This window comes from Micromesistius poutassou, assembly GCF_964030765.1.
Source record: "Micromesistius poutassou genome assembly, chromosome: 11".
NCBI lineage: Eukaryota > Metazoa > Chordata > Actinopteri > Gadiformes > Gadidae > Micromesistius > Micromesistius poutassou.
In genome coordinates, this window is record NC_140281.1 from 16,044,461 (window position 1) to 16,063,351 (window position 18,891).

Here is an 18,891-nt window from a genome sequence, read left to right on the forward strand (position 1 = left end):
AGGAAGAATCAGTCAGGACGCAATGAATCGGTTGGTTCTCGGCACATGTTAAAGTGTTGTTAGGTTCAGAAGTGTTTTGCCTCACTTTGAGGAGAAGACTTCTTACATCTCACTTTGATGGTCACGTCATCACGGATGTGACCATGGGACAAGTAACACAATGGTTCTAAACCAGCCATTTAAAAAAAACTGCTCTTTCAAAAAACGTCCAAACAAGCTGTTGTCCTCACCAGTGATGTGTATTGGTATTCATGCTCCATCCCAACGTTATCTCCCACCAGATATAGTCGGCTGCATACTGCATATGGCCAATGGTCAGATCTATCTATCTATAGATCCGTCCATCTATCTCTGTCATTTTATTCAAATATATTTAAAAGAACAGTTTCAATGTTTTACAATGCACACAAATAGCCTGGCTGTAGGACTAAATGAAGAAGCAAAACAACATCAAAGAAAAACCCTTAAAAAATAATGTGAAACATGGTGGACTGGTTATCCTTCTCAAAACTTGGATATTCTCTCCCTGGTGAACTCCAGATCACTGATGCGTCTATCCACCAGCAGAAGAGCAACATCAGAAGACTCGGCCATGCGGATGGACAACATTTATATTTCACTTTGTATAAGCACATTTTGATGAGGTCAACGTTTTGGCAGCATTTCAACCGTGCCAGCGAAGGCCAATTATGAGGACAGGGTACAAATGTGTTCCGCATATTTAATTTGTGACAATCTAACGTGTCCATGTAGAGAAAATAAAACGTAGAGTGATGATTATGACCAGACTTCAAAGTCTTTTAACACTGATAACAATGCTCTTGTCCACAGGGTAAGAATCTGTTGGCGTTGCTCTGACCAAAGACTCTAAAGTCTGTCGTACCCTCCACCTTTCAACCCCCCCACCCCCCCCCACCTCACCCGTCTCTCCTCGCACCCCCACCCCCCACGAATTACGCTCTACCACATCCTCCACCCTCGCCCTCACCCTCATTCCCTCCGCTCCACTGTTCTTCAACCCCACCCGTCAACTCCTCTCACATCCACTCCCCCCCACTTCTTCCCTCCTCCTCCTCACCCCCCCCACTTTCCATCTCAACCACCACCACCCCTCCTTTCCTCCTGTCCACACCAACTTCCCTCCACCACACCCACCCTTAACCCCACCCTGCCAAAAATACATCAACTCCGTCCCCCTCTTCCACCCCGTCCACATCCTCTCCACTCCCCACCGCCTCCCCTTCTACCCCATCACCTCTCTCTCCCCTCCTCTCCACCCTGCTTGCCTCACCTCGACTCCCTCCACCTCACCTCCATCGACCCTAAAACCCCCACCTTTCCTCCCATCAATTCCCTCCTCCTCACCTCTATCTCCCCTACCGCCCTCACCTCCCATTATCACCCCAATCCTCCTCCCCATCACCCCCCCCCACTCTCCCCCCCCCCCCCCCACTCCCCTCACACTCCACCACCCTCCCCCCCTCCCCCTCCCCCCACCCCCCTTCCTGTCTGTGTCCCAGGAGGGCGACCAGAGGAGGAGAATGACGGGCAAGACTCAGACCAGCAACGTGACCAACAAGAATGACCCGCGCTCGCTGAACTCCCGCGTCTTCATCGGCAACCTCAACACCGCCCTCGTCAAGAAGACCGACATTGAGGTCATCTTCGCCAAGTACGGCAAGATCGTGGGCTGCTCAGTGCACAAGGGCTACGCCTTTGTGCAGTACATCAGCGAGCGCAACGCCCGCGCCGCTGTGGCTGGCGAGAACACACGCGTCATCGCAGGGCAGCCTCTCGGTGAGTCGCGCTTTGATGGGTTTACTGCTTGTTCACCACCGCCCGAAGCCTTGGAAGCATAGTGCGAAATACGGGGGGGTTTGGGGGGGTCGGACCCCCCCGATTAACCCCTTGAGACCCCCTGAAAGACTCAAAAGAAAAACCTGGGGGGGGTCTCAATCTTGTAAAAAAAAAAATTAAAAAAAATGATATAATAATTTTATTGTCACTAATGATGTGTTTAAGAGATCACCATGTCAAGTATTTATAATTCAAAAATGTTAATAATAATAATTTGTTTAACATTAAGCTGAACCAGTCCTGCGCCTGCGCGTATGCAAATTAGCCATGTGCGAGAGCCCAGAGCAATGACGTAGGCCGTCAATAACAATGGCTAACAAGCGAAAGCAAAATCAAAGTTTATCACTGGCAATATACTGTTGTGTTAACATTTCATTGATTAAAAATGCGTTAGAACACGTCCATCTCGAAGACGAGTTCGTTCAGAATCAGCTGCTTATCGCAGGTCGACTGACTCGATGTCCTTCTCATACACTTACGTGTTTAATTTGCGTGTGTTTAGACAGATGGGCGTGCAAACACACGCGCACCAAGCATCACCCGCATTCATTCATTATTTTAAACACTCACTCGCGGTAAAACTATGTTTTCTCACGATCAAATACTCATCAATCCTAAAAGTAATGGGCTTGTACACGATGTCTTTGTCAAGAACATACGTGTTTGCTGTACGGTGTTTGCAGATGCATTGATTTAAAAGTAGGCCTACAATATATCAGCTGTTCTTTCCCAAATCATTTAACCAATCATTTATTTTACCCTAAAACTAGATTTTGTTTTGGAAGCCTGGAATATACTTTCTCGAAATATTATTGTTATTATTATTATTTTTAACGCATGGCATAGCTTACTATACTTCATTCATGTTCATTCATGCAGCCCTATGGAAAAAAAAATGTTTCCACAATCCACACGCTATTTCTATGCAGTTTCACACGTATGCATAATCTTTGACATCATAATATTTAACATGCAAGTGTAGTGGTGCCTGGTTGCTGCGGGGGAAAATCAGCTTTGCGCCGGGTGCAAACTAGCAACGACACATGCGTCGGTGTTGAGTCAATTGCGCCGGGCGCAAGATAGGGCCCTTCTTCTGTTTGGCGCACATGGCTAATTTGCATACGCGCACAGGACTGTCGGAATGGGAACATGTCGGACTGGCAGCATTACGGGGGCGCGATTACGGGCTGGCGGAGTTACATTTTAAAAACGCGTTCAAGTAAAAATAAATAAGAAAAGCGGAATCAATTTGTGGCGCTCGTTGTTCAATATGTGGCGCCGCGCCACACATTGGCCTATGTGTGGAAAACACTGCATGTGGTCATGCATCTGTCTCAGCGGAGACTGCAAACGCGCTGTCAAAAATCAACTCGTTAAGTCAAAATGCGCTGGCTCTTAAAGGGGATGGGAGATGCCACTCTCAATGGTTTATTGCATGTTACGCCCAAAACACACCTACGGGTTTCAGCCCAACCCATTTTAGATTTGCGCCGGGCGCAAAGCTCATTTATCTCGCCGTCATAATAGCAACAGCGCCATAGAACCGCCCACAAAGTACTTTGACTGCGCCTTGACTAAGTATGCTATAGGCCTACTGCATAAGAAAAATTTAGATCGATATTGCACAACAATCGGGAGATGGGGACCCCCCCGAATATTGAAGGGTATTTCGCACACTGCTTGGAAGTGTGTGCTTGTGTGTGCGTGTGTGTGTGTGTGTGTGGGGAGGAGGGGGGGGGGGGAGTGGAAGTGTGTGTGTGTGTCTGTGTTTGTGTGGGAGTGAAAGTGTGAATGTGTGGGGAAGTGTTTGTGTGGTGGTGTTTGGTCACAATAGGTTGACCTTGTAAAGAATGTAAATTAAATCTGATTTGATGGTAGAAGGACAGTGCGAGGGTGTGTGTGTATGTGTGTTTGTATTTTTATCTGTGTTTGTGTGTGTGTGTGTGTGTGTGTGTGTGTGTGTGTGTATGTGTGCATGTGTGTGTGTTTGTATGTTTATCTGTTTTTGTCTGTGTATGTAAGTATGTGTGTGTGTGTGTGTGTGTGTGTGTGTGTGTGTGTGTATGTTTGCTACATGCCTGCAAAGTATTTGCACGTTTATTTTTTTGTGTGCATCTGTGTGTAAGTGTGTGTGTGTGTGTGTGTGTGTGTGTGTGTGTGCATCTTTATTTGAGTGGCTATGTGCATCTGTGTGTATGTGTATATGTGTATATGTTTGTGTGTGTGTGTATGTGTGTATTTTTAACTGTATGTGTGTGTGAGTGTCTGTGTGTGTATGTGCGTGTATGTGTGCGTGTATCTTTATTTATGTGTGCTGTGTGTGCGTTTGCTACATGCCCGCAATAACGTGCATTACATCTGTCTCATAGGATGGGGGTTAAGGGGATGGAAGTAGCTGGAAGAAGGCAATTCTTTTCAAGAGAAATTGATTTGTCCCTCATGGGGACCTGTAGTGCTGTGGGCATCCTACATCTCCTCTCCCTCAGCTTTTAAACGCTGGAGCGTGTGTGCTGTTGTCATCCCGCTGTTTGGAGGGAGAGGGGGGGGAAGAAAGAAATTCCCAGCGGAATCCATTAACACAACCCGCGCCGAGCACGAGCGAAGCTTGATTCCAGCATGTACCAGAGAGCCACTCCAGCTCCCATGAAAGTATGTCAAAGTCCTCGACGCCACTGCCGCACTGAAGTAGCACAACACCATTATTATTATTATGTACACTGCGAGATTTCCACACTCCGCTTCCCCAACTTGTTCTGTGGTGAGGTCGACTCATTTGTGTTTTCTTTCCATTTATTCATTACTGTTTCTGTAAATAATGTTTAACAACTCACTAGAGTTGTGCAAGACGAGTTACGAGACAGTGAAATGCGGGCTCAGCGGACTTTAAGAACAGGAGAGGGAAGAGAGACGGGAAAGTTGGTTAAACAAGAGAGGAGGAACAGCACTTAGCAAGCGTATTGCTTACATGGTTTCCGCACTGGCAGGGTAAAAGCACACGGCTTCGACCAATTAGCTTGGACTAAAGTAGCGCAGTAGCATGCTAGCCACCCGAGCGGTCCACACCGGTCACTTTCAAAAGGATTCACGTCGGTAAGGTTGACACGGTTCTGTCTGTAGAAGACACGATTTAGGCCGGTATCGAGACGGACAATCACGAGCCATCACGGAACCCAGAATGGGAAAAGCCTTGACGGTTATTGTAACGATACCAGTGCATGACCGAGCCCAAATTGTCAATCCTCTCGAGGTCATAGCTTTTAATAAAGAAAGGAAACCGTTTTTTGAGGGGGACTTTAATAAGAGGCTTTGAAAAATGCCGTCACCTCAAAGACGGAGAAGAAGAGACGAGATAGTTGTTTTGGAGATTTGCTAAGCAGAACAGAAGGTTCATGAATGTGTAATAATGCAGATTGCGGCCAGGGGAGTTTTATTCAAACACACCACACTTTTTTTACCATTTGTCATTTCAGAGAGCGAATAGGCGAACTTAGGAGAAAAATGGGCCGATAGTTGGGACTTTGATGAGGGTTTTATCACGTGGCGTCTTAGGAATTCAAAATACATGTTTGGTGCTTCATGTGATGTGAAATATTCTCGCAATATTTTCGCAAGGGCCAACTGGAAATGTTCAGCGTTTGTTGCAACATTTTTTAGTGTATAACTTTGTTATATACACAAATATAAATTCCCTCTACTATGTGATTTCATTCTTTAATTAATATTCATTTTGCAGAGGTGAATCTCTAAACTATTCGATTTGTTGTTCGTTTTCATTCCCTTTATTTCTTTGTTTGCTTTTCTGCCCAATTCATGCCTGCATGCGGCAGCAATGATTTGAAAGGTCATACGCAATCCAAAAACATCTTAATCATTTAAGACTCCAAGCAAACCCGACATTGCTGACAATTTGACTCTGATTCCCTTCCGCTGGAAAACACATTCTTGATTTGACATGAAGGACAGCCTCACCCCGCTCTCACCACCGGACCTTTCTCTTTGTGTTTCGCTCCGAGAGGGGGTGGAAACGATCCAACAGACACCGCCTGCGAGCAGGGAAAATGCCCTTTACACAGGTCCCAGCGTGCCGGGCGCACCACCTACCCGTCCCTTCAAGGACAAATCCCTTTGGTCTTCGTCCCTCTGGGTTTTCTCTTTGTCCTTTCAGAGGTCTTAGGGTAAGTAGGTGGCCGTGGCTCGACTCAGGGTCTGTGAAGCCCTTTGAGACCATAATGGCCTTGAAGGTCTGCGGAAATCAAGTTATCAGGACTCGCCCTGTGTGCACTCGGACGGAACAAACGAGGAACGGCATTCACCCCGCGTCACCTTCTCTGTGTGAGGAGCCAAACACGGACTTCTGTGTCATCTCTCGGTACACTGTTATAAAACTCTGGCTCCACCTGAGTTGTACGAAGTCGCAGACCGAAAGGAACTCTTACGGTGTGTATCCTAATCCCAACCATGTTTCTATTATGTTCCTGTTATGTCAGCTGCTTTTATACACAGTGACTCGTGCTGAAGTCAGACCCACGTCACTGAGGAGCAGAAAAAAAAAAAAAAAAACAGCCTAGCCACTACTAAACTATCCTGCTCTGTATTTTCCTCATTTTATTATGTGCTTAAGCCACATGTATTTCACCAACATGAACTTCAGCAACATGCTCTTCATCGACATGCATTTGCATGTGCATGGGGGGACATGTCGCAGGGTTTATGGTCAAGTGGATCCCAGACTCATCCAGAAGTGCTGCATAACTTAGCGTAACAAGAGGCACCCTGAGGGGATGAAACTACAATATGACTTCCTGTTGAATCCTACTCTGGTCATGGGGGGGGGGAGGGGCGGGTTAAAGCCATGGCATCTTCTCATTGGTTGTTGGGCTCAGGCGAGAGAGTCTACCGAATATGTAACCTAGAGCGTTTGGGACAAGGTTAGAGTGCTCTACTCAATTGTCTCTCTACCTCTCTCTCTCTTTCCTTACACCCTCCTTTTAGTCTCTCTCTCTCCATCCTGTACGTCATTTGGTGTATCCATGGTGACGGCCAAACAGTGGCATTCACATCACTCAAAGACATCCGAGGGGACGTGTGTTCTCCCCAATCCACAGATACCTCTCCAGGTGTGTATGAGTGCGCACCTGTGTGTGATTTGGTGTGTGTCGGTGTCGGTGTGTGTGTGTGTGTGTGTATGTTTGTGTGTGTGTGTGTGTGTTTGTGTGCATATGTGTGTTTTTGTAGGTGTGTGTGGGGGTGTTTGCGTGGGATGGCGGTTGTGCTCTGCTCTTCCCTTCATTGGCCACAGCGGGTTTCCACAAAAACGAACAGTAATTTTGCTCCGAGTGCTCCCAGCATGCACTAGGCCTCGGAAACATCGGCTCTGCAGTGGCAGAATCTTCAGACCTGGAGATTTCGAATTAGATCTTCCCTTTCATTTATATATTTATTTCCCCAGGAATACTTGATGAGTTGGTAATAATAATCAAATAGAGTTCTTTGATGTTGCCGTTGCCGGCGGCACTGTGATGCGTACGGAGGGAATTACTGAATCTCAAATCTTCTTCCTTGGTGGTGGCGCCAGGAGGTGGGTGACCTGATTGGCAGAGGCTGATGGTCGAGAGAGAGAGTGTCACGAGTAATGTCACAGGGAGGGAGGGCCAGAGAGAGAGAGAGAGAGAGAGCGAGAGAGAGAGAGAGAGAGAGAGAGAGAGAGAGAGAGAGAGGGAGAGAGGATTTGAATATAATGATTTAAAAGAGGGAGAGAGCTAACTACAGCTGTAGGGTGCGAAAGAGTTTGAGACGGCTGATTCTGTTCCACATCCTATTTCAGTGCTACTCCGTCCTGTCTGTCTGCTTTAACTTCCTCTCTGGACACTTCATTTACGGACACATTGGCTTCCTTTTTTCACTCTATACTCCTTCCTGTCCAGACACATTTTACTTCCTGTCTGGTCATATTCCACTTCCTGTCTGGAAACATTCCACTTCCTGTCTGAATTGTGATGTTAATGAGCACGGCAAGGGGCTCGTGTGTGATGGATCACCAACCACACGCCACATCGTCATAGCAGGACAGCAACCAGGGAAATAACACCAGGATTCAGAGGAAGCCCCCCTTACACACACACACACACACACACACACACACACACACACACACATATAATAATAATAATAACTTCAATTTATATAGCGCCTTTCAAGGTACCCAAGGTCGCTTAACAAGAGTGGGAACGGGGGGGTGGGGTGGGGGCAGGGAGGGTTAAGGAGGGTAGGTCAAAGAGAAGAGGTATGTTTTGAGGTGCTTTTTGAACAGTGGCAGAACGGATGTTCGGAAGTGGTAGGTTATTCCATAGGGGTAGGGGCATACACACACACTCAACACAGACACACACACACACACACACACACACACACACACACACACAGGCACACACTGACACACACAGACACACACACATACACAGACGCACACATACACACAAAGAAGCACACACATACACACAAAGACACAAACTCAGCCACACAGACACACACAGACACAGCCCCCTCAGAGGATTAAAAGGAGCAGGCGTCGCAATCAATCGTCATTTCAGGAGCCAGGATGATGAATCACACGCAGCACAGGAGGCACAAAACAAACTATAGCAGAGGCTGCATGGTGAGAGAGGAAGTACACACACATTGTTGCAGAGAGAGAGAGAGAGAGAGAGAGAGAGAGAGAGAAAGCCACAGAGAGAATACGCACATTGCGGGAGAGAGAGTGTATGAACACAGGAAGAGAGGGAGAGACTATGAACACAAATGGAGCGCGCGCGAGAGAGAGAGAGAGACTATTGACACCGAGAAAGAGAGTGAGATTATAGACACAGATGCTGAGAGAGATAGTATTTACAGAGAGGATGAGAGAGAGCATATACAGAGTAGGAGAGACAGTGTGTACTCGGAAGGAGAGAGAGATGATACAGGGTGTTTGTGTGTGTGTGTGTGTGTGTGTGTGTGTGTGTGCGTGCTTGCGTGCGTGGGGGGAGGGGGGTTACTGTATCTCTAAGCCTTGAGATTGTGTCTAGTCAGCATATGGTAGGCATGCCAACATCCATCCCTCTGCCATCCCATAATATTCACTGGGGTTCTTTTCTTTTCTCTTCTTTTCTTTGTTGACAAGTTTGCATTATTAGAGCTCACATCTTATGACCCCTCCATGACTGCCACTTGCTTTGCTGTGGTTAACCAGTTTGAGCTTGTATTTCTTTCTCTTTTAAAGGAGATGATTGGTCATATGAAACCTTCAGCTTGTCTTGCAGATGATTCTCCTGCTCGTTTTTTTTAAGGGATCTGTGGTACTACTGCACCAAACATCCAAACAATTATGAATAGCCAACTGCTTCCAGGTGTTCCCATTTTAAATATGCAGTAATGCCACTATTGATAAAAAAAAAAAAAAACAATCTGGGAACTTTAGACCTCTCCAATTTTAGACACATTTTCTAACTCCTGTTTCATTTAAAACATTTGAACAAAATGTTACTTATACAGCTGAAATCCTTGTAAGACATACATAGCATTCTGGAGGGTTCCAGTGGGTTTAAAACTCTTCACAGAACTCTGCACTGCACTTTAAAAATTTGTTACTGATATTTTATTAGTTAATAACTCAGGGGACTCTGCCATCCTCATGCTTTTAGATCTCACCGCTGCATTCGACACAGTATACCACAGTGTCCTCATTCTTCGCCTGGAGCATCGTGTTGGCATTAAAGGCACTGCTCTGAAGTGGTTCAGGTCTTACTTGTCCGACACAAGTTTTTCTGTCAGCCTGGGTGAATCTGTATCCTCTGCTCTGCCTCTCCCGTGCGGAGTCCCTCAGGGTTCCATTCTCAAGCCCATCCTATTTTCCCTTTTATTTATTCCCCTTAGGGACCACTCTTGGAAAATATGGCATCTCTTTCCACTGCTATGCGGATGATGCACAAACTCTTTTGAAAGGACATCTAAGCTTGGTCGGCATTAAATTGTTTAAACTTCAATGAGAGAAAAACTGGAGTCCTGATATTTGGTCCCAATAGCCTGTTATGTCCCTCAGCTTGACCTGTGTTCACTGGAACCATTATGCAACACCCACTGTGAGGAAGCTGTGATAATGGACCCTCATTTTAAATTGGACAAAAAGATTAAATCAGGGCTCAAATCTAGCTTTTTCCAGCTTGGGCTCTTATCCAAGGTCAAGTCCTTCATAACGCTTGATGATTTTGAAAGGTTATACATGTACATACTTTCCATCTCACCCTGACTTCATTACTGTAGCTCCCTTCATACTGGTGCTAGCCAGGCCTCCCATCTCACACTCATTTGGTCCAGAATGCTGCTGCCCGCCGTGTAACAGGAAGATGCAAGTGAAGAGCACATCACCCCCGTATTGGCCTGCTTTCACTGGCTCCCTGTACGTCTATGATTGATTTTAAGGTTTTATTGTTTGCCTACAAAGCGTTAAATGGGCTAGCTCCATCTCTTTGACCTTTTACAACCATGCGTCCCATCAAGGTCACTCAGGATCGCTGACCTGTTGCTTTTAGTGGTCTGGAGATCGAGGTTGAAGCCGCGGGGAGGAACGTGCCTTTGCAGTTGAAGCCCCCACTGTCTAGCTGGCCCCCACCTTGCCTGTTTTTAAGTCCCGTCTTGAAACCCTTTTTTTCCCCCTTTGCTTGGAACACAGTAGTTGCATTTCATTGTTCCTCTCTGTTTTTTGTGTTTTGTGTTCATGGTGTCCTTAATTGGACAGCACTTTGGTCAACTGCCATTCATTTTTTAAACGTGCTCTATCAATTTATTTGATTTGATTTGATTGGAGGCATCACCTCTGAGACTGAGTTGCACAGTGAAATGTGCCCACCAAATGAACACATGGATGAATGAAGGAATGAATGAATGACCCCACAAACAAATTAGTGGCTGAACGTGTGACCTAAAAAATAAATGAGTCGTTGAACAAATTAGCGACGTTCATTTGTTTGTTGTTTGTAAGGCGGTATTTTGTGCAGTAAAACAAGCAAAACCTCCTCATTACCGTCTCAAAATAAGCGCTGTGGTTATTCCCCTTTTCGTTCTTCAAACAAACTAAACATCAAACGAGGAGCCATGATGAACACACGTCGGCTGTGGCCTTTCCAGCGGAGCGCTCCGGAAGGAGAGGGTGCTGCCCAGTTAGGGGTCGTAACCCGGAGATTGGAAACCCCTGTAATGGAGCAGAGACCTCCTGATCTGGTGATGTAAAGGCGGGGGGGGGTCTAGGGGGCCCTGGAGGGAGTGCAGTGTGGAGCCGGGCCCCCCGCCAATGATCCCTGATCCACTGGAGTGAATCTTGGCAGGACCCCATACCCCCCCCCTCTCCTTCACCTCCCCCTCCCCTTCCCCCCTCTGCTTTCATGTCCTGCTCTCTTCGGGTCAGGACCCGAGGCTGACACAGTGTGTGTGTGTGTGTGTGTGTGTGTGTGTGTGTGTGTGTGTGTGTGTGTGTGTGTGCGTTTATCAGTATGTATGGTCACGAACGCCTTTGCTATATGTACCTATAATATAATAATACAGAGATATAAAAGATTCCACACACACACACACACAAAAACACAGTAGAACACACTATACCATGCACACACACACACACACACACACACACACACACACACACACTCAACCGGATACACAAACACTCAAATAGACACACACACACACACACACATAGATTCCCAGACGAACATACCCACACACTTACACACACACACACACACACACACACACACACACACACACACACACACACACACACACACACAGTCAAAGCAAAACACACACATAAACACACAAACACATACTTCCGCACATACCCACACACAGTCCACACAGACAAACACACACACACACACAGACCCGTACTCCACCACAAACACACACACACCAACACACGCAGCTCCAGTGTAACCAGAGCACGTCTGTCTGGTCGGAGAGAGAGAGGAGGCGTCAGGAATAAAACCTGCTGAAAAGAGGATTTAAATAAAGTGTAAGACAACCTCCTGTCTGCCAAATATAACCTCTCTCTCCCTCCTTCATTTCTTCAACTTCACCTTCTCTGTCTCATTATCCGTCTCCCCCTCTCACTTCTCTCCACATCCATCCCTCCCTCCCTTGACATGAGTCTCTCTCTCTCTCTCTCTCTCTCTCCTAATCTTAGCTGGTGTCTCTCGTCCTTGGTGGTGATTAGAATGCACCCTGCTCGTCTGTCTGCTCTCTCATTAATCACACCAGACCAGACACAGAGCAGCAAGCATGCCAACACACACTGACCTAACCCACCTCGCACACCCACACACACTGACCCGGAGCAGAGCGCACACCCACACACACACACACACACACACACACACACACACACACACACACACTAACCAGGAGGAGCATTTACACCCACAAACACTGACTAGGAGCAGCGTGCACACCAACACACACACTGACCAGGGGCAGCGTGCACACCAACACACACACACACACGCACACACACACACACACACACACACACACACACACACACTGAGGTAAAGCACATGCTACTGTTAGCAAACTCACTTCACATATTTCCAATCTATACTATTCTATTGAACTGTATTCTGCTTTTCTCCACTCCATGCTTTTCAAGTCTATTCTGCTCTTCTCTATTCTGCACTCCATTGTCTTTCATTGTCTGTCTATTATATTCTGTTATGTTCTGTTTTGCTCTATTGTATTGTATCATATTGTATTGTACACAAGTTATGCTGAGAATCAGTTTTCCTAAAACAACCATTATGAAGCTGCCGTTCACTCCGTGAAATGAGAGAATGCATAGTTAGTGGTGCATAGTTAGTGGTGCATCATTTAAATATTAACACAAAGCAACACTTTCATGAACGGTTACATCTGGCGAACTGTGATTAAAAGTTTTTTTTTTGTAAGATGGTAATCCTTCATACACATTCCTGTGTGTGTGTGTGTGTGTGTGTGTGTGTGTGTGTGTGTTTTTGTGTTGGTGTGAATAGGTCTGCTTTTATGTGAGCGTTTGCTGTGCATCCTCAGGGAATCGTTCTCTCCTGTTCGGAGATTAGTCTACACACCTGATGTGATAATCACATGACATGTATGTTGTAATGTTCATAAAGAGTAGATTGATCACTCTCTCTCTCTCTCTCTCTCTCTCTCTCTCTCTCTCTCTCGCTCTCTCTCTCTCTCTCTCTCGACAGCTTATGGTAACACAACAGCCTTACTAAGCTGTACAGATTCAGATGTTCATTAATATTTCATGAGAGAGAGAGAGAGAGAGAGAGAGAGAGAGAGAGAGAGAGAGAGAGAGGGAGCGAGAGGGAGAGGGAGAGAGAGAAGAGAATGAGAACAGGTGATTTTATTTTTAGATATACACATACACACACACTGACACACGCACACACACTGACACACGCACACACACACACACACACACACACACACACACACACACACTACCCATTAACACATTCCTTTGAATTGAAGGATGTAGAAATATTTCAACCGGCAGAATGATATTATATTATATGTATCGCATATGATGAATAAATGTGTAAAGGCCTCTATGTATTGATGACTGGTGCAGTGATGTTGAGACAGATCTACAGGGCCGCTCCATTAGGTCCAGAGGGAAGTCTAGAAGGTTCTGCTGGCGGCTGTCCGGGAGGTTTGAGCCAGAGGTAATGAGCCTGCGCCTCAGATTAGTCTCCCAGCGCACATTAACCGCTCACCCCTGCTGTGTGTGTGTGTGTGTGTGTGTGTGTGTGTGTGTGTGTGTGTGTGTGTGTGTGTGTGTGTGTGTGTGTGTGTGTGTGTGTGTGTGTGTGTGTGTGTGTTCTCGCGTGTGTGTGTGTGTGTGTGTGTTTTTCTGTGCTCGTGTTCTCATGATGTGTCAGAGATTGGCAGGCTGCTTGTGAAGATGAGCCCTTTGACTCGTTCCACTTCTGGATGTGGGCAACTGGACTGGAGAGTGAATGAGACAAAAACACAAGGGCAATTCCAAAAAAAAAAGTTTTATTCACTTCCCAAATTAAAGACCGAACCATAAATAAACAAAACAAAATCCCTTGGTTACAAACTATAAATGAATTGTTCAAGAAGGAAAAACTGTTAGCAATTTGCTAGCCAAGCCATGGCATAATTTAGCATAACAGACAAGTTCTGTGCAAGGACTGGCCTCACATCAAGCCAGTCTTACCTTTCCTCTTTAAAGTCCCCAACACAAATTGACACTTTAAGTTAAGTTTAAGTTAACCGTTAAGTAGGCTCACTAATTAGTCTCAGCTGGACCAATCAAGGCCAGTTAGGGCATACCATTTACCATGGGGAACATTCCCTGGCCAAGGCTGCATCCGGCACCCCTACTGCCCCCTACTGCCACGGAAGTGCCAATAACACAATACACCGGTCCTCTGGCTACAAGTGAGAAGGGTTTCACTTTCTCACACTGCTAGACTGACCGATATGCAGGTGTGATTGTGTTAATATGTGACGTGAAAAAACACCAGTTCTGGTGGTCTTGTGTGACCTCACAAAAAGCCCCAGTCTATCTTGCTTGTGACTGCACAAAAAGGCATTGTTGTAATGATCTTGCTTTGGGACCTCACAAATTAATTGTTCGAAAGATCTTGCTTTGTGACATCACAGATAGAACTTTTCTTACTATTTAGCTTTGTGACCTCACCAAAGGTGTGGAGACACACCCCTATATTAGACCTGATGCAGAATCGCCTGATATGCAGATTTGGTAGTGGGAGATGATTGATTTACAAGCCACAGATATTTGATGATGAACTTCAGAAAAAAGCTTATATGGATTATGAATATATATAGGTAGCTACATGAATACATATATTTAAAGATTAATGCACAAGGTGCCCGGTTATGACCATACCATACCGTATTCGGAAATCAATGGTCAATTAGTTAATCACTGTCTGTTAGTGTTGTTGGTACAAGCATGTTAAATCACTGACATAATAATTTTAAGAAGCTCCATCTATTTTTAGAAAAAGGAAGAAGCACAAAAGTTGAAGTGGGATAGTAAGAATCTTCCGACAAGCTTAAAATAGGGTCATGGGCCAACACAGTTTAGAAACCACTGACGCATTAGACAACCATCCATGATACTGAATCCCATCCTCAGCCCTCTGGTGCCCCTATGACAGGCAGTCCTGCATTTCTGCATTTTTTTACATTTTTAAAGTTTAAAGCGACCAAATATTTCCAGCACTGACTCCACTAATGGAAGGGGTTGTGTACTTGGCAGCAGGCAGAGATTCCCGGTGGGGTTAGACAAAAAAAAAAGACAAATACGCTTATCGTGAGTTGTTTCGAATATTATCCCCGCTTATATTCCAAAATCGAAAAACAAACTCAGGTTTTTTTCGGGTTATTTTTCATTCCGAAACCAAGAAAATGAGGCAGGATGTGTGATGTAACATTCCGCTTCCATTTATGATGTAACAACTCAATGCGTTCCCATTGGTTACCGGGCGTTGTGTGTGGCGCATTGGCTCTGCTGCTCAGAGGCCAAACACCCCAGGGAGAGGGAGATCAACCGCTCCGCACGGAGGCAGAGCGTCCATGTTCTCAAGAAGAATGGGATTTAAACTCTAGTGCTACACTTGCAGCGGTAATTACTCTCTCCTCCTGTTCATACGATCATCATCATCACAGTGTTTGTCCACCGCTCTCTCTCTCCCTTTCTCTCTTTATCTATTATATGTGCAGATATATCGTCCTTTGTCTCTTCCTCCGCTCCCTCTCTCTCTATATATATGTATATGTCTCTGTCGCTCTCCTTTCTCAGTGAAAAACGTAGGACTTGTGGGGAACAGCCACCCTCTCTCTCGCTCTATGTCTCTCCCTTTATCTCACCCCCTTCTTATTATCTCCCTCTCTGTCTTTGCCCTCTCTTTATCTATCTGCTTCTGTGTCTCTGTGTCTCTCTCTCTGATTCTCTCTCTCTCTCTCTCTCTCTCTCTCTCTCTCTCTCTCCCTCCCTCTCTCCCCCTCTCTCTTTCCACTGAAAGCTGAATAACATTAACTGTAACCCTGAAGGCCCAGGGTTCCAAAAGCAATCTATTGTTTACTTTGTCTCTATCATTTCATCATCTCGCTCTCTCTTCTTCACACCTCTCTCACCCCTCCGCTCTTTCCCTACCGTCCGATGAATTAACTTCCTCTCTCTCTCTCCTGCACTTTCGCTATTTCCTACCTCTCTCTCTCTCTCTCTCTCTCTCTCTCTCTCTCTCTCTCTCTCTCTCTCTCTACGGTCCATCATTAATTATCTCCCTCTGTTTGTTATTAGTCCCGTTACGTTCTCCGTCTCATTATCCGTCTCCTCCTCTCACTTCTCTCCATCCATCCCTGCCTCCCTTGACATAAGTCTCTCTCTCTCTCTCTCTCTCTCTCTCTCTCTCTCTCTCTCTCTCTCTCTCTCTCTCTCTCTCTCTCTCTCTCTCTCTCTCTCTCTCTCTCTCTCTCTCTGTCTCTCTATGTCCATCATTCATCCTCTCACCATCATTAAATCTCTCTCTCCCCCTATCGCTTGTTGTCTCTCATTCATTATCATGCCTCTCTCTCACACTCTGTCTTTATGTCTGTCATTCATTACCTCTCCCCCTCCATCAATAATTCATTGTCTTTCTCTATCCCTCTCTCTCCCTCTCTCATTAATTGTCTTGTCCTCCCGGCCTAATTTTCATTATCTCTCTCTCTTCACCTCTCTCTGTCTCTATACACCTCTCCCCCATGTATTTGTATCTGCCCACTCACGTGGCCAACATAATCAAGCTTGGGCGTGAAGGGAGGAGGGGTGATAAGGGGGGAGGAAGGGAGGGTGCAGATGTGAATCAGGACATCCAGTTGTTAGCGCAGACTTGCGTGGCTGACTCATATCTGGGGGACGGAGCTCACCCCAGGTGTCCATTATCTAGTAAAGGTCACACAAGGGTTAACTACCCTTTTAATTGTCCCCAACAACCCCCCGCCACAAACAAACACACACACACACACACACCTCCACCAGCAGCCCTGCCGTGACGCTGCGGTGTTAGCATGCTAATGCTACCGGCACCGTTTCAGACCCCGGACACTTTTATGAGGCTCTGTTTACGATCAAGAAAAATTCCTATTCCTTTCCTGCAGCAGTTTAGCAATTTTTATTTAAAGAGATGCATCAATTCCATGAAGACATCTCAAATATTATCAGGAGTCTTGTTATCAAACGTATAAACACAAGCCTGAGTTATATGTTTTAATTCCCAGTCCAGTACTGGACTGCTGTTTCTTAGCTCTCTTTCTTCTCTTTCTTCTTTCTTCATAGTTAGCGCGGCGTGAACTAAACAATCAATAGCTCGGCAATCAGTAGTAGCTATTTTCTGTCGGATCAGGGCGCAGCCGAACGGTTTCCTGCCATGGCGCCACACCTACTGCATTTGAAGGTATGAAACAATGTGCAGGCAATTGTATCCACATTTTTGCGAGCTGCAAGCCTGCATGGTGCACTGAGGGCTATTGTGTAACAATGAGAGACACAATCATTTAATGTGCAGGTAAAGACTCATTCAGTCTTCGCTTAGTACAGAAATGACACTGACAGAGTAATAAATCGTGTTGGCCAAACCGGTGTACAGATAGCACGTTTCCTTGCTGTCTGTACAACCAGAAAGTTTCTCAACCTCAACAAATAATAAAGTGAGATTTATATTTGTGTCTAACTCTATAGAGGTATAACCTGACATGACCTCAATTGAAACAATCTGTCAGAACGAAAAAAAGCATGTCCACCTAATTTTCCCTCCAGTCATTAGTATTTGAAATGTAGGGGGGAGACAGATTCATACATCTAGTTAGTTCACAGCCAACCTATTAACATGTATATACGAAGAGAATACGAAATCTGAAGTTCAGCTTACGTCGGCTAATCCCGAAAGGTTTCCAGGCCCACAAAGTTTCTGTGCAGAAAATGTAATCTTTATCTGAAAAACACTCAAATGGATTTGCTTATGGAAAGAATTTTGACTTGAAAGCGAGGCAAACTTTGAGTTTAAAACTTTTGCAATTCATGAGGGTACATTCATATACGCTGTGGAGTATTTCCTCTAGAACTACAGTTAAACTACAAATACGTTGAGATATCTATTCATGGATTCAGCAAACCCATGTTTTAGCTTGGCACAATAGGGCATAGGAATCACCTCTGGTTTTGGTAATGACACTTTTAACAACGAAGAGAAGGAACCTTATTTACGATCAGATGATTTGACCAGTCAACTGCACATCGATTGTAATTACTTTTACATTTGTAATTAGAGCAGTGTTTGATATATCGAACAGCCTCAGTCTGTGGACCATCCGAGGCCCGGTTGTGTTTTAGAGGGAGTTTGCGTGACGTCCTGTGTGACAGAATTATTAATGAAGTGTGTCTGTATTTGCGCTCCCCGTCTAACCAGAAGAGATGGGCTGTCATTATTACTCGGAGCCGTGTACGTGTGTCTGTCACATGAGATTTCAGTCTCTTGTTGTGATGGGCACCTGTTAGAAACGAACAGGCAGTGGAATCGTCTAACCATAACCCGGTTTGCAATGTTTGGCTAAGAATAAGAGACGCCAACATCCATCCTACTACGGTATTTCAGCGCCCTCCTGTGTCCAACTGCGGTTACTACACTCCTCATGACCTGCAGCGATTCGTAGCATGGGTGCAAATGCGAGTCGTGAAAATCCTATGGACATGTGGCATTGTTTGAAACGTCTCTTTGACTTAACGTGTTGTTGTTGCAAAGGTTATGTCTGCAGAAGTCTTTGTCAGGGCTTTACAGAGACGGTAGGCTGTGTGCCAGCTGGTGTAATAGGATTTCACATGGATCATGTATGGTGTCTTTAAGCCAATTTCTCTCAGAAAACCCAAAGAAAAGCTGAAGGCCTTATTCTATTATTATGTACATATACAATGTCGTGTGTATTGTG

At 45.5% G+C, this 18,891-nt stretch overlaps 1 protein-coding gene across 1 annotated transcript in view; it reads left to right on the forward strand.

Moving 5' to 3' along the window:
- Positions 1–1,541: 1,541 nt before the first annotated feature.
- The window catches only part of ralylb (RALY RNA binding protein like b), a gene marked incomplete at both ends in the record, with an annotated part of 53,585 nt that continues 36,235 nt past the window's right edge, over positions 1,542–18,891 (forward strand). The window contains one exon of the mRNA XM_084474963.1: positions 1,542–1,797. Coding sequence (XP_084331089.1) covers positions 1,542–1,797 — 256 coding nt within the window. The remainder of the gene's footprint in view (positions 1,798–18,891) is intronic.